This window comes from Acipenser ruthenus, chromosome 47, assembly GCF_902713425.1.
Source record: "Acipenser ruthenus chromosome 47, fAciRut3.2 maternal haplotype, whole genome shotgun sequence".
Lineage (NCBI taxonomy): Eukaryota > Metazoa > Chordata > Actinopteri > Acipenseriformes > Acipenseridae > Acipenser > Acipenser ruthenus.
Window position 1 is genome coordinate 4,010,873 of NC_081235.1, and position 23,715 is coordinate 4,034,587.

The following is a 23,715-nucleotide window of genomic DNA, read 5'->3' on the forward strand; positions in this document are numbered from 1 at the left end:
TGTGTGGTGAATGAAATGAAACCTGACGTGATTCGTGTTTGTTTCAGGCCGCTGCATGGCACACTGGGGCAGACTTGGGGTTTGATTCAGCAAAGTTGCCTCTAAGTTGGTCTCCTGGAACCAGGTTTCAAGCTACTGTTCCTGAAAAAGTGACTCTGTGTTACCTCATCTTTACTACACTGTAGCTCTATAATGTCTTATCAGCACATTTTACATGGTCTAGTATTCAGAATTATATGACACTGGCCTCCAGCCACTGAATGAAAGTGACACTGAGCCTGCCTATCATTTCAATGAAAGTGACATGAGCCTGCCTATCATTTCAATGAAAGTGACATGAGCCTGCCTATCATTTCAATGAAAGTGACATGAGCCTGCCTATCATTTCAATGAAAGTGACATGAGCCTGCCTATCATTTCAATGAAAGTGACATGAGCCTGCCTATCATTTCAATGAAAGTGACATGAGCCTGCCTATCATTTCAATGAAAGTGACATGAGCCTGCCTATCATTTCAATGAAAGTGACATGAGGCTGCCTATCATTTCAATGAAAGTGATACAGACATGTCTTAGGTGCTAATCTACTCGGGAGATGTCTTGTTAACACAACCAGCCCTGATATTATTGCTCAAACCTATAAAGGACTGTCATTGACTTGACCACTAACTGGTCCTGAATATCTAACGTTATAATTTGCAATTTACAGACTGGTAAGGCTCCTAACTCGCAGTGTTGTACTGGGTGCTTAAGCTTTTGGTGTGCGTTCTTGTTATCCAGAAAAGCAACCTGACTGCTTTCACCTCCACATGAGTCTTGTTTACAATGTTGTACAGCATACATCACGGCATTGTCAAGGGGCATCTCCCTGCTGAGAAATATGACCATTGATTGGTAAAAATAAAGAGTAAAATATGATATCGATCGAGAAAAGAACCCTCTTAATTCTGTTAATGGATAAGAATTGGATCGTTTTTTTATTGGTGTTTGTTGGTGTTTCTTTTTTACATCGTACAGGATAAATCAGCATCTTCGGCTTCTTTTAACGTCCCAGAGGAGATTTACCGCCCTCCCCGCGTGTTTGTTTAGCAGTTAAAGGGAAAACATATTTCTCCATATGTATTTGTAAAGGCAGCAGCCGCCTGGTTAAACGAGGTTCTCTTATTGATACCTGTATCGCAGGCTGACTACGTCCTTCTCAGAATCACGGTTACTCCCTGCGCTTGAGAACAGAAAATGTACGAACGAGATGAGGCTAATTAGCACATCAGTGCTGGTCCGGTTCCAAAACTTTAATAATCCCAATGATTCTGCATCAACAGCACGGCTAGTTAACCCATTCCATCCCCTCACCGCTCTCTGTGTGAACCCTCTGTGTCTCAAACTCTCTCTTAGTCTACATTGGCTCCACTTAATTTCCAACGGTGTCCTCTGGGCCTGGTTTCTGTGCTGTGTTTGAACTATTGGCTGGGGTTATCTTTGTCAATTCATTTAAAACTTTTAAGACTTTTCAACTGGTAGACTTCGAGTTGAAGCGTCTGTGAAATAACTTTATACGTTTCTTTACATTTCACTAGATACTTGCAATCAAGACTTTTCATAAACTGACAGGACCTCTGGCCAAAGTCAATTAAAAGATTAAACATAACAGTATGAATTATTAATAATCTTAATGCTCAACTCAAATGACGTCAAACGCTAAGTAAAGTGGAGTTGCTTTGGCCTTTGAGTGGGGAAAAGAAAGTCCTGTAATGAACTGGACTGAAGGCTGAGACGCAGAGAGAGACGCATCGCAGATACTGTGCCCAGTAAAGCTGTGATATTTTCGGTTGTATTGATTTTCTGCAGTAGCACACTGGGTTGGGGTTTCGCGGTTGGTCTTTGCTTTCCAGTAATGTCCCGGTTCACATTTCACTGTTTCTCGGTAAGCACATTAGCTGTGTTTGTAGGTGAGGTAATGCTGTGGCTCGAGTCCAGATGAAGTCTTGGCTTCTGCATCACAATGCCCCTTGAGAGCGCCGTGCCAGTCTTGTTTTAGGCCGTCTGGGCCCTCGATCATGCCACACAACTGATACCTGCAGTACAGGAAGGTGCCCCATGCCCCTCCCTTCACTCCCACTGCTTGGCCTGACTATTTGAATGGTCTGGCATCATAATAGACCTGTGCTACAAATTGAAAAAGCACTTCTCAAGATATAGCTAAAACATCATCGTCCCTGATATTCCTCTTCCGTGTGGCTAACAAATACTGCCACTTACGACCTGTGTTATTTCTAGGCTTTCTCCCTTATTTCTCAGGGGCTCACAAAATACCCTAATAAATCACTCACCTTTTACACAGTGATGTATTCATTTTTGACTCTGGTTCTTTACTGAAACTTCATGAAACCTGTGAATTGTGCAACAGATTGCAGGGCTTTGCTATTCAATGTCATCATTCTCAATGTATTCTTTGCTTCTGACCAGCAGCTGACTAAATATGGGTGGGGCTGAGATTACCAAGCAAGGAAAATGAGCAGAAAACGAAGCAGGTGTCCATCATACCTGATGCTTTCCTATTGTTGACTTTGGATATCTCCGCCCTACTCAATCACGATGTCGGCTCAGCTGGTCAGAAACAACTCCTAAACTGAGTGGCGAAACATGTTGTATAATTAACAGGTTTCATGGTGTTCCAATGTTAGCAATTAAAGAGAAAGCATATATACAATGCGATGCCCTCTTAACCAACCGGTGGACCTCTGGCATGTGTCATTTACACAGGCTGCTACCAACTCAACAGTGCTGATGGAAACTCATCAATGCACATTGTATTATGGGTCTAAAACAGCAAATACAGCTCTTTGCAGGACAGAATGGATTCAGTTGCTGATTAGAAAAAAGACAGTGCCTTTCACTTCACGTAACTACCCAGTTTAACCATGTTAAATAAAATAAACCAAGAAAGCCAGGGATTGATAGAATTGGTATCGATTGAGAAAGCACACACTGTGTTTCTGGAATGCTATTTTGTAGCTTGCCAAATAGTGTATTAGAGTGCTTTGTTTTGCAATCATTTTCACTCGTTTTCTTTGTACAGTATACATGCCGTACCGTACTTCAGTGTTTTAGACACACTGATGTACCCGGCATTGTTAATTTATAATGCCCTGATGCTAATGAAGCAACTACAGTGCAGTATATAACAACTCCCTCTGAGAGCCGATATTTGTACAGATCCCATGAACCCCTGGAACCAATCTGATATGACAGGATCTACTGTATATTATTCTATAGTTCTGTGCAGAAACCAAATATATTACACAGCGGCAAGGGCCGTCCTGTTCCTCTTCAGTTCTCTTTGAACCTATTGTTGCTGTTTAATTTGAAGTGACCTCCTAGCTGCTGTTTAATGGCTATATGGCTCTCCAGTGTGTGTGTCGTTGTGGTCCCTTCTTGGAGTGGTTGAAGGCGCTTGGTTTCACCTCATGTCCTTGCACCCAAGGCATGGCAGTGTCCCACAACGGCACACACACTGTCGTGCTATATTGCTGAATTGCAATACATTGTAAAGTATTATCTTTTTTTCAATACCTCACCAATATATTGCAAGTTCCCAGTACAGCTAAATAATACATTTTAGGCATTGCTTAGAGAAAAAAAATAATTTTGGATTTGGATGGCATACCTAAAAATGACACATTGTGCTAATTAAACCAACTGGTGTAAAAATAATAAAATGTCAAGCTATTTATAAGGCACGTGTCGGAGCTCTATTATCAATGACTCATAAAAGAGTGCTGCAGAGGAAGCTCGGTCCCAGGACCAGACAGCGGGGTACCTGGTCACTGTGAATGCTTGTTCCAAATCCATTGATGCTAATGGCTCTGCTCTGTTATTTTTTCCAGTGTAATACACTGGGATTAAAATACTATCCCAATGAGAGTTTGCAGTGCTTCCAGTAAGCTGTTCCGCTGTTGTTAAGATGGTGGCATGTTTGTCCGAGTGCCTGGCTGAGCGGTTCAGCTGCAGCTTTGGAGGGCAGGGGGAGGTGAGAGCTGGGATGACACAGCACTGTGCTCTGTACCGAGACGCTGTCTGTTTCTCCAGAGTGTCGGGGCGTGGGTGTAAATCTGGAAATCCAGAGCAGACTGAGACTCCGACACTGCGCTGCAGCGTCTCAATTACAATGGGGTTCTATACGATAGCCCGGGAAGCTTATGAAATCTGGGGATTGTTCTCAATATTAACAAGGTTTATTTTTTATAGGTGACCTAATTATGTCTTCTTATTAATGTTGATTATTGATTACGACCAGGCAATTTGGCCTGGTTTTAATCTGCATTCTGGTAGAGTCCACTGTATTATTTTGCACCCAGAACATTTGATGCATATACTGTCTTCTGTAGAGCATAGCACTGGTGCATTAGAGAGAAGATGTTTTGAGGCACTAACTCTGAGCTCTGCCCACGCTAGGAGATTTTGAAGCAGCTGCAATGCAAACTCGAGCAGGAGGCACGCACCCTGGCCTCCTCCGGGAGAACAGATGTCCTGGACCAGCTCAAAGGTAGGTGCTGTATGTGATTCAGCCCTTTTAACCCTTTCATGCAAGAAATATTGAAATAGCTGAAAAAAGCCATTTGGATACCTAATAAAAGTATTTTTCATTGACATTTCCTTTTCATTTTTTTTTACTATTGCTTTAAATTGGTATCCTCATATTTGGCTATCATACATTTACATCTTCCACATGTCCCCATATAAAGACTAGATGAAAGGGTAAAAGATGCATGGCCCTTCCATATGGTGTAGAAAACAATCTAAATTATTTACTACTGGTAAATAATTTATTATACAGAATGTGTTATGTTAATTTTTGTCCCGATTCTCTCTTGTTTCCCCACAGAGCTGCACATGGACTTGACAAACTACTACGAACTGAAGTATCAACCCCACAACCTGCGTGTGGCCCCGGAGGCCCCACAACACTGCGGCGAGGGGGGCAGCAGGCTCGCACCCCCGGGCTCTGCTTCGGACCCCCGAGCAGGAGAGGAGAGCCCCCTGCACAGCACGGCCAGGCAGGGGCCCTCGCTGCAGGGGGAGGCAGGAGCACAGCTCCTCGGGTCTCCACACAGCTTAGAGAAGGGAGCAGCCCCCGGGGACGGCCGGGTCACTGTGCTGCAGCTGGAGCAGCTTGACAAGGAGAGGTGAGGGGGCCTGACCCAGATGAGCCCTTACTGAGGTCCCTTCAGAACTGAAGAAACCATAGCAGAACCTTTGACAAACAGCATTGCCAATGCAAATGATATGGAATAACTCCACAGCTTGCTGGTACTGATACAGCCCTGTGGTACTGTCCTGTGTACAAGATTGGTTTATGCCACTTGGATATCATTAACTGAAGACACTGATGAAGACTTCTGGTTGAAACCTCAACTTAACTCAGTTCCTTAATAGTCCTGATTTATGAATGAGCATTGTTCATAATGGCATGTCATAATATGAGAATGTAACCATGTGTTAGGGACCATGATAGCTGGCCCTGCACTGCCATTGTTTCAAAACTTTAATAAACGTGCACTGCTTTTTTTTAATGATTTCCGGTGGTATTGTTGGGCTGTCCCCCCTGATCTCCCCTCCTGTCTGTGTTTCAGGACCCTCTTGCTGGGTGAGATTGAGAAGGAAGAGAAGGAGAGGCGCTGGTACTACATTCAGCTGCAGGGCCTGTCCAAGCGTCTGTCTGAGCTGCCTCGCATCGACACGGTGAGGAACGCTCAGCAACCCGTCCACAACATAGACTGAGCTCAGCAACCCGTCCACAACACAGACTGAGCTCAGCAACCCGTCCACAACACAGACTGAGCTCAGCAACCCGTCCACAACACCGACTGAGCTCAGCAACCCGTCCACAACACCGACTGAGCTCAGCAACCCGTCCACAACACACACTGAGCTCAGCAACCCGTCCACAACACACACTGAGCTCAGCAACCCGTCCACAACACAGACTGAGCTCAGCAACCCGTCCACAACACAGACTGAGCTCAGCATAGTAACAGCAATAGTGTAATAGAGCATAGTGAAAGTATGTGTTAGCATTGCAAAGCCAAGAGAGGTATGGTAAAGCATATTAAAAACATGATAACTGGTAAAAACTGCCAAATACTTTGTTGTGGTAAACTGATATCTCTGGAACCTGTGTTTCTAAAAGAATTGTACTTGGTGTGATTGAACAGTTCTCCGTGCAGATGGACCTGATCCGACAGCAGCTGGAGTTTGAGGCTCAGCAGCTGCGCTCAGTCATGGAGGAACGCTTCGGCACTGGTGATGAAATGGTGCAGCGCACACAGGTGGGCCGCTTCACTGGCTTCAACTGGAACAATCATTCACATCATAGACAGGAACCAGGGCTGGAATTCACTATTACCTCAGTGAAAGTCAATAAGAAATCATATTATAGTTCATATGAAAGTCGAACTGAGTTTGTCAAAACATTTGCCAAACTGACAGTACTAGACTAGAGACTCTTGGTATTTAGTAATACAGACATACTTCATATCCCTGGGAAAAATAATTAAAATAAACATATTCAGCAAAATGAGTTTCTGCAGGGGTGGCTGACGAGGCACATTGTAATGTGAGGGGTGAGTTTCCTCAGAGGTGGCTGACGAGGCACATTGTAATGTGAGGGGTGAGTTTCCTCAGAGGTGGCTGACGAGGCACATTGTAATGTGAGGGGTGAGTTTCCTCAGAGGTGGCTGACGAGGCACATTGTAATGTGAGGTGCAAAAGGGGAGGTTTGGGCTGTTCATCCTGTGATCTCATGTTTGTCCTCTCTCCCTCACGCCCCTCTCGCTGTGTGTCTGCAGATCCGGGTGGCCCGTCTGGAGCAGCTGGACAAGGAGCTGCAAGAGGCCCAGGACAACATCCAGCACTGGGACCCCCAGGTGAGCCCTGCCAGCCTGGTACCAGTGACCCTGACACAGGGAGGGGTGAGCCCTGCCAGCCTGGTACCAGTGACCCTGACACAGGGAGGGGTGAGCCCTGCCAGCCTGGTACCAGTGACCCTGACACAGGGAGGGGTGAGCCCTGCCAGCCTGGTACCAGTGACCCTGACACAGGGAGGGGTGAGCCCTGCCAGCCTGGTACCAGTGACACTGACACAGGGAGGGGTGAGCCCTGCCAGCCTGGTACCAGTGACACTGACACAGGGGGAGAAGCTGCCGTTAAGGGTCTAGTTAAGTGATTGAGAGCTCAGTTGGAATGAAAATCAGCCGACACAGGGGGTCCCCAGGACCGGGTTTGAGAAGCCCTGGGCTAGGGTCTGTAAGATGGGAATTTTGCCTACAATTGATGACCAAAAATATTTACTATAGAAGTTGTTTTATATGTGCAGAAATCTACTTGTCACATGTGGACTGAATCCTGAACAACTTCCACAGTAAATATTTCATTCTTGGTCATCAATTCCCATCTTCCAGACCTTGTCCTTTCACAAGGAACAGTCTCCTCAGTAATGACTGGAGAACATGCTGGGCTTCATGATTTCCCCAATTAAAACCCCTTACAGACAAATCAAATCATGAAGCCAGTGCTTCCTATGCTGGCCCTACACCCTACTGACACTGACATGGTGGTTCACTTATTCCGAACCCCCTTCACAACGCTGTTCCAGTCAGATTGCAGGGCAGGGATTACTTCGGATCTCTCTCCCTCCTCCTGCTGCTCTTTCTGCCCCCCTCCCCCCATCATACAGTCAGCCCCGCTGGTTTTGAGGATGCATGTTTTATGAACCTCAGGAAATATTCAGGCTCTGTGGCTCTGTTCCCACCAGCTTGCTGTTGGAAATATTCCCCCTGGAGAAACCCTATAGCAGAAGCAGCAATGGAATTGAAATATTGCAGTGTGTTCCTGGCACACCGTGATGTATAATGTGTTCCTACCATTGGGATTCTATTGGTATGTTAAGATAGGAAAATGCTACCACAGTGATATTGTACCAGTGGACTCGCACTATTACCTCTTAGTTCTGAACCAATGCAACTCTGATCACCTTGGAACGAGGTATTAAACACTGTACCAAACAAACCTCTAATCACTGTAACCTTGAGATGGTGCGGCTGGTCGTGTGTTGTGCTGTGCTGCTGTCTGCAGTTTGCCCCTTTCCTCACCTTATCAGCAGATCTAGTGGTCTGGTAGTAAAAAGCTCACTGCCGGGGTGTTGCTATGCAGAATAGGCTGGGGCTTGAGCCTCCTGCGCTGTGATTGGTGGTTTGAGAGTGGCTGCAGGCACCTGTCAAACCCAGTTGAGCTCCAATCCCTAGCAGCTCTCTCTACCTCCTTCAGTGGAGCGAAGGAGAGGTATGATAAATGAGCCTTTACGGAGGCTCAAAAGGGACCTGCCTCCTCCCACTGCTCTCTTGGCCTTACCTGAATTATTATATTGTGTGTCATGTTTTATTGTCTGCAGTCTGGTTGCAGGGTTCAGGTGGGTGGGGGTTAATCAAATGACCCCCGGGCCTTGAATTGAATGTATTTTGCGCTTGGGTGCGTGAAGCACCATATGAGAGACCCCCCCTCCTAAGACACACACACACACACACACACACACATTTCTTCCATCCTTAAGCAGCAGCAGTCTCGTCTAGCCCAGCCCTTTGTCTGTTTCTCTCCTGAGCGCATTCAGTGGCTGCAGCAGCTCAGCGGGTTGCTATGGCGATGGAATAGGGACCGGGGCGATGTCAGGGTTGCTTCCCAAGTAGTTATGAAGGTATGTTGGGTTTGCGTGGAGAGGGGAGTGGGGGGAGCAGCTTATTTATCCTTGAATACCTTTAATTTGACGCCGGTGGCAGTGAATGCTATTTTCTGAGAATAGGATATACCATTTTTGCTGGGGGAGGTGTCTGCAGTTTTCTCTTGTTTCAGTCAATGATGAAAAATATGACATTTTCATATTGAGGGCTTGGGCTGCTTCTGTTATTAGAATTAACCTCAGTGGAGTCAGGCTTGATATATGTGAGAGTGTGTGTGTTCTAGTCTGGAAACGAGTGTTGCAGAGGGATTTATGTTGAATACAGAATCTATTATATGTAGGAAGTGAAGTATTTTCTATGAAGCCTACTTTGTATATAATGACTCGTATGCTGTACATATACAACCTAGTAGATTACTAAATTATATATATATATAATAGTATCTTGCTTTTCCAACCAGCAGCTGTAGAGAGTCCCACAGTGGGAATCCCTGCAGTGAGCGCACGCATCTGTGTGAACGGACTGTGCCTCTCATAACTATTTAATGCGTCAAGCAAATCATATCGCTGGCAGGTATACAGACTGCAGCTCCCTGTTGAAAGTCGGTTTCAGTCTCGATGTGTAAGACAGCAGATTTGATAGGCTTGGATAGTGGGCGCGTCCAAGCCTGCGCTAGGTATTGATGTTTAACATGGGACTCCCAAATCTCAAATCTAAGCCATTCTGGAGTGCAGTCCTTGCTTTCCACCCCTACCTTCCTTGGATGAATTAGAGGTGGTAATCCCTGAGAGATCGGCATGCATCCCTCTAGTGTAGGGCTACCTGGCAGCCCGTGGCGGCCGCACGCCTTATTGACAGTGTTTTGGCAGGGTTTCATTGTCACTGTGTGTTTCTTTTCAGATCCATGCCTGTGGGAAACCAGTGCTCCCAGACTCTGAGAGCACAGCGAATAACGGTGTTTCAGAAGCACCGAGCGACACGGGAAGCAAAGTAAGAATGAGCCTGTCATTTACAACGACATGCTTGTGAGCTCCTGGCCATGTTCAGTGCAGGCTAAAATAGGTTGAAAGAAAAACTGTACCGGACTCTGTGTGAATACTACCCCCGTTTTTAAGCGTTTTTAATAAACAGATATTTTTTTTTTCTAATGTAGTATTTACATGGTTGTGTGAGTATTTACCCTGTAACTGAATTTTAAATACTTAGCATTACTTACTTACAAGGTAACACAAATTACTAAGTTGTTATCAAGCAATACTAAAATAACATATAAGCAGCGTCACGTGTCCTTTTAAATGTATCATTGTAAGTGGCTCTAGTTTCACCTGGCTTTGAGCTTGTCTGCAGAATCCTAAGTGCCAGGACTGAACAGAGTTCCATTCCATTCACTGCTCTCAGTCTATATAAATGCAAAGAAGGCAGGACTGGCAGAGCTGAAATGTCATATTGTCACGTGATGTTAATTATTATTAATATTTGTTTATTTAGCAGACGCCTTTATCCAGGGTGACTAGGGTGTGTGAACTATGCAAGAGCAGCAGAGTAACTTACAACAACGTCTCATCCGAAAGACGGAGCACAAGGAGGTTAAGTGACTTGCTCAAGGTCACACAGTGAGTCTGTGATTGAGCCGGGATTTGAACCAGGGACCTCCTGGTTTCTTTAACCACCAGACCACACAGCCTCCTGTTGCCTCCTAGTGTTAATAAAATGAGGAAGTCTGTTTGGTCCCGGCACAAGACAAACTCAAAGGCAGATTTAGGGAAAAATAACTCTTGCGAACAGCCTAAAATAGAAAAGGGAAATGTAAATAATGCTAATTAAATGACATTTAACTCTCATCACTGTTAAGGATTCCAGTATATCTGATCATTTCACCCAGTTTGAGCAGCCAGCACGGCTCACCTTTGCTTTACAGTCCTCTTGTCCAAACCAAATGAGGTGACAGCTCTTCTGATAATAGGAGCCCCCTACACGTTACTGTAATGACTTGCACACTGTAGCAGCGCCCTGCGTCTTGCTCAGGTTTCTTATACTGCTCCTTGTGGATGCCCAGGTGGAGATGGTGTTCTGGATGCTGTCCATGCTGGCCTCGCGGGACCGGGAGGAGATGTCCCGCACCCTGCTGACCATGTCCAGCTCCCAGGAGAGCTGCTTGGCCATGCGAAAGTCCGGCTGCGTGCCCCTGCTGGTGCAGATCCTGCACGACGGGGCCGGGGCGGGACCGGGGGCAGGAGGCTGCAGCAGAGAGGCTCGCAACCGCGCCAGCGCTGCCCTGCACAACATGGTGTACTGCCAGCAGGACGAGGGCCAGGCGCGCAGAGAGATGAGGGTGCTGCATGTGCTGGAGCAGATCCGCGCACACTGTGAGGGGGGCTGGGACTGGCTGGAGGCACAGCGCAACACCGCCGTCCTGGAGGGCAAGAACAGTAGCACAGGTGGGTAGTGCTGCTGGAGTCGGTCACTAAAGGGATGCTTTATATCAGGGCTGACCAATCGATGGCTCTTCAGCCATGTGTTTCTCATTGAGCTCCACAATACGGCTCTTTTGAAGGATCCCATTCAGGGTTTGAATGGGTTTGGCAAGACTGTGAGGACAATCTGTAGCTTTGAGTACAGCCAGCATGTTGATGCAACGTTTAATCTGAAAAGACTCCTGATTCCAAGGGGATTGATGGATTATTTTGTAAACAACCTGAAAGCACTGGTAACAAAACTAAAGGGAGGGTTTAACCCTAAAGTTCGAGAGCCTATGTAGAAGTAAGGGCCAGATTCTCAAAACAAATAGGAAACACCTTAAGAATTCTTACAAGCCTCTGAATGGGTTGTTTATTTCTAGTTTGGTAACTTTATTGGGTGTGTTTATCTTTTCCCAATGACAACTTGGGAGTAAGAGCTTTGAGAATGTAGCTGAGTGTGTTTGCATGCGTGTTTGTGTATGTGCCTGTGTGTGTGTGTCTGTCTGAAGGCTGCATCCCCAGAGCTGATGGATTCTCTCTCCCCATTTTCCCCAGCCCTCCCTGACCCTGTGGAGCCGCACATCTGCCAGGCCATGTGTGCGGTGATGAAGCTGTCCTTCGAGGAGGAGTACCGCAGAGCCATGAACGAGCTGGGTGAGTGCACTGCCCTTCCTGCCTGCCTGAAACCACTTTCATATTGCAGAATGAAGCTCTTGGATAACTGACTTCACTTGAGCACATTTCAGTACTGCACATGGGATCCTAGGGTTATCTTTTTGTAAGCCTGCATATGAATTTGTTTTGGCATTAGTTACTGCCCGCACTTGACTGCCTAGAATTTCATGGATATTTTTCAGAATGGAAATGTTATTGTTTTTCATAAATAAAAATACAATAATGTGTGTGTATGTGTGTGTATTGAAAACAAACAGTAAAACAGTATTATTGTTAAATATCTTCAAGTCTAATGGTGTCTTTAGCTACAGTGGGTTGGTGACACTGAGGAAACGTTTCTAATCTGATACCAGGTTCTAAAGCTTGTCCTGGGTCATTGATAAACTGGGGGATTGTTACTTAAGTAACCAGCAGTGTGGAGTAGTGGTCAGGGCTCTGGACTCTTGACCGGAGGGTCGTGGGTTCAATCCCAGGTGGGGGATGCTGCTGCTGTATCCTTGAGCAAGGTACTTTACCTAGATTGCTCCAGTAAAAACCCAACTGTATAAATGGGTAATTGTATGTAAAAATAATGTGATATCTTGTAACAATTGTAAGTCGCCCCGGAAAAGGGCGTGCACTAATAAAAAATAATAATAATAACCCACACTTCCTCCAGCTGCTCTTTAAAAACAGTAATGCCAGCAGTCTTGGATATGGAAGCGTTGCTGTTACAGATGTCAGTGATGCTATTTGTATATCAAATTAAGAGAGGGGAAGTCAATTTACATGCATTTAAATCACTTTTGCATCTGTGTGTGTCTCAGGTGGGCTGCAGGCAGTGGCTGACCTCACTCAGCTGGACTATGAGCTGTATGGTATGAACAGCGACCCTCTGAACATGGCACTGCGGCGCTACGCTGGCATGGCACTCACCAATCTCACCTTCGGGGACGTGGTCAACAAGGTAGGGGAGCGATGACACTCATCCAGGGGGTTTCATTCAGTTCAGCTGCTGTTTTTAGCTAGTAGATTTCTTAGTAAAAGGCAAGCTGTTAATGCTATGAAACCGCTGGACGTACTGTAGGATCTGAAATCTCAAATTGAGTGTACCTCAGTGCTGGTTGTTTTCCTGCCCAGGCTATGCTGTGCTCGAAGAAAGGCTGTCTGCAGGCGATCGTGGCCCAGCTGGCTTCAGACAGTGAGGAGCAGCACCAGGTAAGAGAGTCTCCTGGGGATGATCCCAGTAGCAGCACAAACCTGCTCACTTTCATACAACCTTCAATTGAAATGGTATGCAGCCTTGGTGAATTATATATTTTTTAAATAAATATATACAGTAGGATTACTATTTTTCTCTCAGTTGGCGAGCCTGTTCTCTGATCTAGATTCCTGTATTTTAAGCAACATTAATTACAAAACACTCAATCAAAATAAAAAGTAAAACTGAGTAGACAATACGTTTTGGCCAGTGCCTTCATGAGTACACTTTCTAGCCTCGTTGAGCGAGACCCACGCCTTCCCTCTGCAGGTTGTCTCCAGTATCCTGCGGAACCTGTCGTGGCGGGCGGACATCAACAGCAAGAAGGTCTTACGGGAGGTGGGCAGTGTGGCCGCGCTGATGACCTGCGCCCTGCAGGCAACCAAGGTGAGATACCTTCACCCCCGTCTCTATAACACAAACTGGAGAACCCCCTGGGCATTCACTTGAGAGAATATCCTGCAGAGAACCCACTGTCTAGAGACCAACTCACATCATGAAAAAGTCAACTAACATTCAGACACTATGTTAAAACAGGGCTCCCTATTTAGCAAGCAATGTAAGCAATGTATTGATCTAGAAATATAGACTGGAGTTCAGGCATATAGTGGAAAAGTGGGCTAAACAGTGACGGACAGTCGCCAATCAACCCAAGGGGAACAGTTTCCCACTACAAAGTGGAAACGGCCGTCAATATCTGTTTTATGGCAGTCTTATTTATTAAAATCTTTAAAAACGTATTTATCCAGATAAATCTAGCATGCAGAGAAACTTGATCGCTCAGCGGTTTGGGCAGTGGCACAGACTGTTCTTGGTCATCTGAACCTGCATTAGCCAATTGGAATCTGAGTTTTAATCGCACAGGATTAATAAAATAAACTTTTCAAGAAACCTAAGCAAACACACTTACTGAATGAACAAGCTGATATCTTCATTGTTTAAGTAGTAGTAAACTAAACTGAATTGTGTAAACCATATCCGTATCCAGTAGCTAGTTTTTCCTACAGGCTGAATTCTCTCTCTCTCTCTCTCTCTCCAGGAATCGACCCTGAAGAGCCTGTTGAGTGCCCTGTGGAACCTGTCTGCCCACAGCACGGAGAACAAGGTGTCCATCTGCTCTGTGGACGGGGCCTTGGGCTTCCTGGTCAGCACGCTCACCTACAAGTGCCAGAGCAACTCTCTGGCTATCATTGAAAGCGGTGGAGGGATCTTAAGGAACGTCTCCAGCCTTGTAGCTACCCGGGAGGACTACCGGTAAATGCAACAGGAATAATATTGTGTTGCCAGTCAACGGTTAATTTGAACTCTTACTATTTTCTGTCTGAGTTCTGATTCCATCATGTTTTCTTTTTTTTTCCCCCCAGGCAAATCCTCCGAGACCACAACTGCCTACAGACCCTCCTGCAGCACCTGCGATCCCACAGCCTTACCATCGTGAGCAACGCCTGCGGCACTCTGTGGAACCTGTCTGCCCGGAGCCCCAAGGACCAGGAGCTGCTGTGGGACCTGGGGGCGGTTAGTATGCTGCGCAACCTCATCAACTCCAAGCACAAGATGATAGCCATGGGCAGTGCCGCGGCTCTCAGGAACCTCCTCACCAACCGGCCGCTGAAGTACAAGGACGCCGCTGTCATCTCGCCAGGCTCATGCATGCCCTCCCTCTACATGAGGAAGCAGAAGGCTCTGGAGGCAGAGCTGGATGCCAAACACTTGGCTGAGACCTTTGACAGCATAGAGAAGCAGCAGAACTCCAAGCACCCCAGCATCAACAAGCCCCTACGCCACATCGAGAGCCTGTCTAAGGACTACGCCTCGGATTCGGGCTGCTTTGACGATGACGAGGCTCCTAATAACTCCACCAGCTTGGACACCAGCAGCTTCTCTGCAATCTCCATGTTCCTCAACTCCTCCAACTTCCTCCAGAGTCAGCCTCGCAAGAAGGCAGGAGAACCTGAGAGGGATACCAACTCCCAGCCAGAGGAATGCAAGAAGATCCAGCCAGAGGATGACGAGGTCTCCCTGGCAGCAGAAAAGCTGGCCAAGAAGATCTCCACCACAGTAGCCAAGATTGACAAGCTGGTGGAGGACATCACCATGCACACATCCTCAGAGGACAGCTTCAGTCTGAGCTCCGAGGATCACTTTGTGGACTGGCAGTATGGTTCAGACGAGCTCCACGAAGCCAGGGCCAAGTCCTGCTCCCCCTGCCGGCTGTCGGACACCAGCAGCTTTGCCAGGAGGGAGCGTCTCAGCAGGGCCCATGCCCTCCTGCGCCTCAAGACTGCCTACACCAGTCTGTCCACGGACAGTCTGAACAGCGGCAGCACCAGCGACAGTTACTGTGGCAGCAAGGACCAGGTCAGGCCCTCGGCAAGGTCGGCCACCATCCAGAGACGGCCCACCAGGCTGGATCTGAAGGTGGCCCAGCAAGACTACCCGGAGAAAAGCAGCCAGAGCCACAAGGATGCAGAGGAAAGGGCAGTTGAGGGGAAGAGAAACATGGCCGTGCCAAACCAAAGCAGCACAGAGAAATGCCAAGAACCACCTCCACCGACACCAGCTACCCTGACATCAAATACCTCTGAAGCCAGTGTGCCAACCATCAAATATTCACCATCCTACCAGCATGTCCCCCTGATACAGAGCGTATCTAAGTTTGGGGTTTCCAGAAATCCAGTGAGCCCCCATGCACCCCAAGGACCAAGAAAACAAGCCTGGCTCCCAACTGTAGCAAACAGCACAAACTTAGGCAAGCTGTCCTCCATGGGATCAGCCCGCAGCCCAACCCTGGCCCAGCTGGAAACTGTGCAGAAGTACTCAGTGGAGAACACTCCTATCTGCTTCTCTCGCTGCAGCTCCTTGTCCTCTCTCTCCTCTGGGGATGGAGCTCTCGACGGGCAGAGCCACAGCGAGAACGAGCTGGACAGTGACTCCTCACTGGAGATCATTGAAGTGGAAGAATGCGAACCGGAGAAGACAGAGGAAGACTGTTCTGAAGACCTCAGTGAAGACCGCCTGGATCTCCCCGAGCAGAAGCAGTTCATAAGCAGCAGCAGCATCTCCTCCTCCCAGCCCATCGAGATCCCCTGCCCTGCCAAAAGGGAGAAAGTATTCCTGCGGGAGGTCTCACCAGCCAGGCATGAAGACATGACCCCCTCCAGCTCCTCTGAGAACTACATCCACGAAACCCCGCTGGTGATGAGTCGCTGCAGCTCAGTGAGCTCGCTGGGGAGCTTTGAGTCACGATCCATCGACAGCTCCATCCAGAGTGACCCGTGCAGCGAGATGATTAGTGGCACCATCAGCCCCAGTGACCTACCTGACAGCCCTGGCCAGACCATGCCGCCGAGCCGCAGCAAGACCCCCTGCTGCCTGGATCCCAGTGGGCAGGAGAGGGAAGGAGGGCAATGGGAGAGCAACCTCCGCAAATTCATGGAAATCGCAGACTTCAAGGAGCGATTCAATTTGCCTCCAGACTTGGACACCATGATCTACTTCACTGTAGAGAAGCCCACCGAGAACTTCTCTTGTGCCTCCAGCCTGAGTGCTCTGCCGCTCCATGAGCACTATATCCAAAAGGATGTGGAGCTCAAGCTCATGCCTCTGCTCCCAGCTCAGGAGAGCCTCAACTTTACAGAAAACCAGTTAGAAAGGGAGGAGGCTTGGGAGAAGCGTTCCCTACTGGGGCTGGAGAAGTCTACAGAGAGATACGGAGAGGGCAACTCCGATGACGACATTGAGATTCTGAAAGAGTGCATTAACTCGGCCATGCCTTCAAAGTTCAGGAAAGTCAAGACCACACTGATGTCCAGTCTGTCCACCCAGGTCCTTAACTCCCAAGCCCGCAAGTCCATGCAGCTACCCGTTTATATGCTGGTGCCTACTCACACCACTCAGATTGCTTCTGGGAAGAACGGCAGACTTGATCAAGATTTCCTCCAAGATGATTCCTCGTTTACAGATTCAGCCGAGGGAACACCAGTAAATTTCTCCAGTGCTGCATCCCTGAGCGATGAAACCCTTCAGTATCCCCTGAAGGATGAGCAAGTCTTAAAAGACCAACGGGTCAGGAGAATGGAAAGACAGGTTCTGATTCCAGTGAAAGGGAAAAGCATGGATGATCCCCATTCGTTCTCCCACTTATTGAAATCCACCAGTATGGCTGGCCAAGGTGATGTGGCAGGTAACGAGTCAAACAAGGTTGTCAAGAGAGTGATGCCAGCGCAGGGAATGCCAGTGCAGAATAAGAATATGACAGGTTCGCCGCACAGAAGCAGAGACCAAACCCCTGCCCACCTCTACCAAAGACGGGAACAAAGCCAGCCCAAGAACCTGCCCAACCTAAACCTTCCTGTCAGGAAGCAAACTGCAGAAGCAAAACAGAGCCAGACTCCGAAGCAGCTTGACAGGGAGTACATCCATGGAAACGTGGCATTCCAGTCAATGCGCCACACTACACCTACTGAGGAAGCCATTTACTGCTTTTACGATCATGATCTGATGGATGCAGAGAGGAAGGATTGCAGGGTAACAAGTAGTGGGAAGAAGCACGGTAAGGAGGTTGGCCGAAGCATTCCTGCACGGACCATACCTGAGGCAGATCTGCACCAGCACCAGTCATTCCACCGGCAAAAAAGCATGGTTAGTAAGGTCAAGCACAATATGATCATGGATGAAACGCCTCCTTGCTACTCCCTGAGTTCCTCACTGAGCTCCTTGAGTGATGTGGATCTACAGGAACACGAAGGAAAAGTCCACCAAGTGTGGACCAAAACCAGGCGTCAGGGGGCTCTGAGCCGGGCCCGTGATGCTGCCAATGCTCACGTTATAAAAAGCAGAGCTATGAATGATGAGGACAGTTCACCTAGCTCCATCAGCCTGGACTCAGACGATGACTTGGTGCAGAGGTGCATCACCTCAGCCATGCCCATGCACAGGAGACGGCACTCTGCTCGGAGAAGGAAAGCTGAGAGGAAGCAGAAGCTGAAGAGCAACCTGCAGAAAGCTATGGAAGGCTGGAGCTCGGCTAGAGACCAGAGGAGTGACGATGTGGTATCTGACAAAGACTCGGACCTCAACAGCGTGGAGTGGAGAGCTATCCAGGAAGGAGCCAACTCTATTGTGAACAAGCTCCAAGCTGCCTCACTCACCAAAGAACCTTCTTCTGAATCAGAGTCTGTCCTCTCCTTTATGTCAGGACTGTCTGTGGGTTCCACCATCCAGCTGACCCTGGAGAGTAGGGACAAGAAGGCTGCACAGAAAGACAGTAAGGAACATGGCAAGAGCCCCAAAATAGCAGACAGCAGAAATTCCAGAACACAGCTAGACTTTGGCCAGCGTAAGCCAGTGCCTAACTTGCCTGTTGTTTTCCGGGGCCGGACGGTGATCTATATGCCCACCACAAACAAGAACACTGCCAGCCCACAGAGGTCCACGCCAAAGAAGATGTCACCCAAGACATCACCTAAGACTGAAACTACAGTAAAAAATCCCAACCTGGCCCAGCAAAGGTCTCTGAGCCTGCACAGACTAGGACGTCCCAGAGACATGACCGATCTCACAGTGCCGAAAAGGAGTGTAACACCCCCAGCCAGGATGACGAAGGGGGGATCTTCAGGGTCATCCCAAAACTCAACACCATCAAGACAGCCTCAAAAGAAGCTGACCTCCCCCACACAAGCTGGCAAACAGCTGCCAACCAAGCCTTTCAACCTCACCGCGGAGAGGAAAACTAACAGCACTGCAACCCCTCCCGCCCCCAAGACTAATACAAACACAAAATCACCAGTTCACAAAAAAACTCAGAAATCCCCCGTCCGCATCCCCTTTATGCAGGCTTCAAGCAAGCAAACCGGACAGTCTAGGACTATATCTCCTTTCCTGAATAACCAGCCCCCCAGTGGCCCTAGACCGACCACACAGCTGCCGGGAAAGAGGTTTCTGACCCCAAACAGACTGGAGCTGGTCCGAATGTCCTCCACCCGTTCCAGTGGCAGCGAGTCTGACCGATCTGGTTTCCTGAGGCAGCTGACCTTCATCAAGGAGTCCCCTAGCCGTCTGAGGCAGAGGGGTGAGTTCCCTTCCTCAAGATCAGTCCCCACGTCCCAGTGTGCCTCCCCCCGAAAAACCCAAACAACCTCACCGGCTGTGTTCCTCTGCTCCTCGCGCTGCCAAGAGCTGAAAGCAGGGGGACAAGGGCAGGGGAGCCAGAGGCAGGGCCAGCCACTCTCCAGAGCCAGCTCCGGGGACAAACACCCAGCTGGGAAACATCCGGCCAGGAGAACCAGTTCTGAGAGCCCCTCTAGGGTCCCCCAGAAGAAAGCCCTCGGATCCTGTCAACAAGAGAGAGAGACCTTCAAGAGGCACGCTTCCTCTCCTCACATCAACGTGCTTAAGAGGGCCACCAGCCCCTCCTCTATTCTGTCCTCTTCCTCTGACTCCAGTGGGAAGGCAAAGAGCGAGGAGGACAGAAAGACAAGGCAGCAGAGACAAATGCAGCAGCAGCAGGGGTCTCCGCGGGAGAACGGCAAAGTCACCTGGAGGAGGATCCGGGATGAAGATGTACCCCATATCCTGAAGTGCACGCTTCCTTCCACCGCTCTGCCTCTTTTGCCATCCCCCGACGGGCACAAGCAGATGCCACCGCCGCACGGGAAACTGCCCACTGTGTCGAAGCCGTCCAGGAAAACGAGTGACGCCACCGTGCAGACAGAGAACCTCTGCATCACCAAAACCAACTCCAGCACCTCGCCCAGCATGGAAAAGGCCCTGCCGATCACAGAAGAGGCCACCAAGAGTGTCCCCTACAGGAAGATCAGCACGGCTTCTGGAGGGAGCATACCCATTCTGGAGGGGGAGCTGGCTGAGTTTAAGAACCAAAACACCATCACCTCCTCTTCCTCCAACCCGGGAGATGGGCACACAGGAGGAGTTGGGCACTTCCGACAGAGCTCTCCCAGCAGAGCGGTCAGGGTCACCCCTTTCAACTACATCCCCAGTCCCATAGCATGCGGGTCGCAGAGTATCCAGATCCGTGTGCCAACGCTCAACGAAAAGCCAGGAGAGAAGCTGGAAGCTTAAAATGCAAAAGGCGTCTTACTGCCAAACCACATCCGTCCTTGAAATAACTGCTTAGGTACGAATTGTGCTGCTCAGGTTGGCTTGCAGGGAAGATGCAGGAGCAGCAATCAAGGTTCTTTGAATGAACCCCTTTTCCTCTGGAACTGTCCGTGTCTGGTAGCTCCAGTGTGCCTCCCCGCCCCCTGCGCGCATCAGGAATACTTATACTGCACACTAGTCCCTTTCAAACCGCTGTAATTAATGTAAACCACCACAAATCTGTACAAAACTTGGTGCTGTAGAAGGTAGACTCTGGATACTTTGCAGACTTTTGACATGATATTGTTTGTGCTTAGTTCTGGGCAGACAACTGGGTCAGAAAATAGGTTCGGGAAACCTATTCTGAAATCTGCTGAAGAGAGATGCGGTTTAAGGTGCACCTTTTTTGTACTTTTTATACTTGTAAGTAAGACTTTACCAGTTAGCAGTGTTGAGTAATTAAAAAAAAAAAAAAAAACAGATAGAATGTTTGAGCTATGCAGGTATGAGGATTTTTACATGGTTTGTGCAGTTAATGTGAACAGTGCCACACTGAACCAATGCTGGAATTTGCACATTGACAGAGCTCTTAGATGTATTCAGAGACTGTTCTCCTCCAAACAGCACCTCTCTATAGTCAAGATCTAAACTGGATTTCATTTTTTTGGTTGGAAGGAGGTTTTGAAATGAATGCGGATTGGAAATGCGACTGTTACATTTTGCAAAAGGATGCCTTTTAAAGGGTACATAAGGACCTTTTTATTTTATTGTGTTACATGTTCCCATGTGTTGCTACAACTGTTTACGTAAGGTGTGTGTGTTTTAATTTTTTTTTTTATTTACATTTTGATCCTTTTAAACTTTTAAATTGCATTCCCTGCCTCAAGATGGCTTCACATGTACCCGCATGGACCTCTCGGAACTACATTTCCCATCATCCTCCTGCTCACTGGTAAATCCATCTCAGTTACATATGTGAGCAGGAGGATGATGTGAAATGTAGTTCTGAGAGGTCCATGCAGGTACATGTGAAGCCATCTTGAGGCAGGGAATGCAATTTAAAAGTTTAAAAACGTGGTCAAAATGTAAAAAAAAAAAAAAAAATCAATCAATCAATACACACACCTTACGTAAACAGTTGTAGCAACACATGGGAACATGTAACACAATAAAATAAAAAGGTCTTTATGCGCCCTTTAGTCTCAATAACAGTCCAGCCCTGAATGTGGCATCTGTTGTAATAAAACTGGACCTAGGAGGGAGGAGTCACTAACCAATCTTTTCTGTTAATTGCACAGAAACCAAGAGACTACTCTGCTACTGAATTCTGTCAAGCTATGTTTGGCTTGGGACAGTATTAGTTCCTTACCTGGGATAAGGTAAGGGCTCTGGCTAGCTTAGTAAACTTTACACACGGACTGCATTCTGACCTGGAACAGCATTGCGGATTCAAATCCGCTAGCTTGTCAGCTTAGCACTCCTAGGAACTGACAGCTGCATTACGACTCTGTAAACAGATATTATATCAAAGGGAACTTGCTGTCACTATTTTGTTTTCAATAGCTGTTATTGATCTGGCTTTGTGACTAATAATTAAACCAGCTGGGTAGCTTAATGAATTTTGCTGACCGACATTAGCGTTTGCCTCTGGAATCAGGTCACCGACGTGAACACCAACAACTGAAAATCATTCTCAGGTCGGTTTTGACAATATGAGAATTAGACTACATGGAAAATGTTCTCAGATACGCTGCTGAAATGATTCTACTCAATGTAGCCAGTACTGTTGTCATATAGTTTAGAGAAGGGGATAAACTCTGGAAGCAATGTCATTCTCTACAGGCTTGTTTGCATTGAAGCTGTATTATTTTGCATCCAATTTATCCCCCCTCCCCTTTTTTTTTTTAATGTCCAATTTACCTTTTTTGTCATCCAATTAGGTAAATGAAAATTGTACAGTACAGCAAGTTTTTAAATATAGATTGAAATCCAAATTCAGAAGCTTTTTTTTCTGTCTTGGCCTGGGATATTTAGTGTTATGCTAACAGCACTACCGTGACTCTGTGTAAAATGTGTTGCATTTGTAAGCTCTGTATTCTTTACTGCCAGACATGAAAGACTAGTAAAAGCAATGATACAGAAATGTCAGGCATTCAGGAAAACCTCCTCCAAGCCCCCCGTCCTGCTGTACTCACATGAGGGGGTAACATGATACAAAAAGATCTGCTCGTCTACAGCGTTGCCTGCAGCCCTGTGCTGGATATCTGGTTAGGCAATGTGGATTTAACACCTGCTGACTGCCAAGAGTTCAGCGTGTCCGTCATGGAGTTCCAGCATGATTATTTTCTGCACAAGTGTCTGCCTACACCCAGAACAGCTTTGACAGAATATTGCCTTGGTTCTCAATTGTGGACGTCTCGTCAAGTCTTGTATTAAAGCCACATTGCCTGGCCAGGTTTGAAGTACAATCCAACATCAAGAGCTATAAACAAGTGGTGTCTTGAAAGTCAGCAATCGAATGTAAGCACTTCACTGCTATTCCAGTATGTCTTCGTTTGGAACTTGGTATTTCTTCCCTTAGTGTTCCAAGTAGAATATTATTCATTTGGAGTTCTTTAGGTCAAAAAAATACCTTTTGCTTCGTTACCTTTGAAAGTGGCCAGTATTGATGCCTCCATTTGATGCACCATGAGGCAAGACCAATGACCAAGACTTGTGGGTTATAATGGGTTCAGATCCATAGGATTGTCCCCTTCAATGTGGCAGACATTTGGGGGAGGAGGGGGTCAGAGTGTTTTCTATACCAGGTCTGAATGGGCAGTTAGCTTCCGCTCAATGTGATCTGCAGCATTTTCACTTAATAATGTATGTATAAAGCTAAACAAAAAAAAACTATTTTACAACGTATCCTTACACTATGTAACACAGAAGAAACTGCACCTGATACTGTATTAAAAGCTTATGCAAAACAGCCAGCCACTCTGCGCAGCAGCACCTGTTCAAGTAGAAACACAGTATTTATTCATTCTGTTTATTCAATGCCCATCCTGTATATCTGTCTGCAGGTAAAGCGATTCTGCTGTAGTGATTCTGTGTGTTCTACAAAAAAAGATGCCTAAGAAATATTTTTTGTCTCTGAACTGCCCTCTCCTCAATGCTGGTCCCCAGGTATTCAAGTCCTGTGCTGGAACCCTTGGCATTCTATGTACTGCATGGACTAATGACTACTATAAATAAATGTTATTTGAATGGAGTCCTTTGGGCACTTTTTGTACAGAATCACACAGGCATACAGGTATACTGCACATGAAGGGGTCGAGTGGAACCAAGTGCCAGCCATCATTGTCAAAGCTGGGTTACACGTGGGGAAATAGTTCAAACCCACATGCCTAAACTCTGAAACAGCAGCATGGGAGGCACATAAGAATGTCCCAAATCCCCATCGGCTTCTGCAGCTCTGCGTAACTTCAGCTCGAAACATCGCACAATAACTAACTTGAGGGTTAGGTCTT

The 23,715-nt window shown here is 47.3% G+C and overlaps 1 protein-coding gene across 3 annotated transcripts in view; it reads left to right on the forward strand.

Annotated features, from left to right (window-relative positions):
- Positions 1 to 21,031, forward strand: part of LOC117966228 (adenomatous polyposis coli protein 2-like) — a 35,392-nt gene extending 14,361 nt beyond the window's left edge. Inside the window, exons 3-15 of one of the 3 annotated variants that reach the window (XM_059014062.1) lie at positions 4,455 to 4,545; positions 4,885 to 5,185; positions 5,633 to 5,741; positions 6,215 to 6,328; positions 6,848 to 6,925; positions 9,632 to 9,721; positions 10,788 to 11,169; positions 11,746 to 11,844; positions 12,672 to 12,811; positions 12,985 to 13,062; positions 13,376 to 13,492; positions 14,145 to 14,359; positions 14,470 to 21,031. In XM_059014062.1, coding sequence (XP_058870045.1) covers positions 4,455 to 4,545; positions 4,885 to 5,185; positions 5,633 to 5,741; positions 6,215 to 6,328; positions 6,848 to 6,925; positions 9,632 to 9,721; positions 10,788 to 11,169; positions 11,746 to 11,844; positions 12,672 to 12,811; positions 12,985 to 13,062; positions 13,376 to 13,492; positions 14,145 to 14,359; positions 14,470 to 20,185 — 7,530 coding nt within the window. In that variant the 3' untranslated portion in view covers positions 20,186 to 21,031. Of the gene's footprint in view, positions 1 to 4,454; positions 4,546 to 4,884; positions 5,186 to 5,632; positions 5,742 to 6,214; positions 6,329 to 6,847; positions 6,926 to 8,550; positions 8,749 to 9,631; positions 9,722 to 10,787; positions 11,170 to 11,745; positions 11,845 to 12,671; positions 12,812 to 12,984; positions 13,063 to 13,375; positions 13,493 to 14,144; positions 14,360 to 14,469 lie in introns of those variants that run through there. The other 2 variants (XM_059014063.1, XM_034911943.2) reach the window with 2 other exon arrangements.
- The last annotated feature ends 2,684 nt before the right edge of the window (positions 21,032 to 23,715 follow it).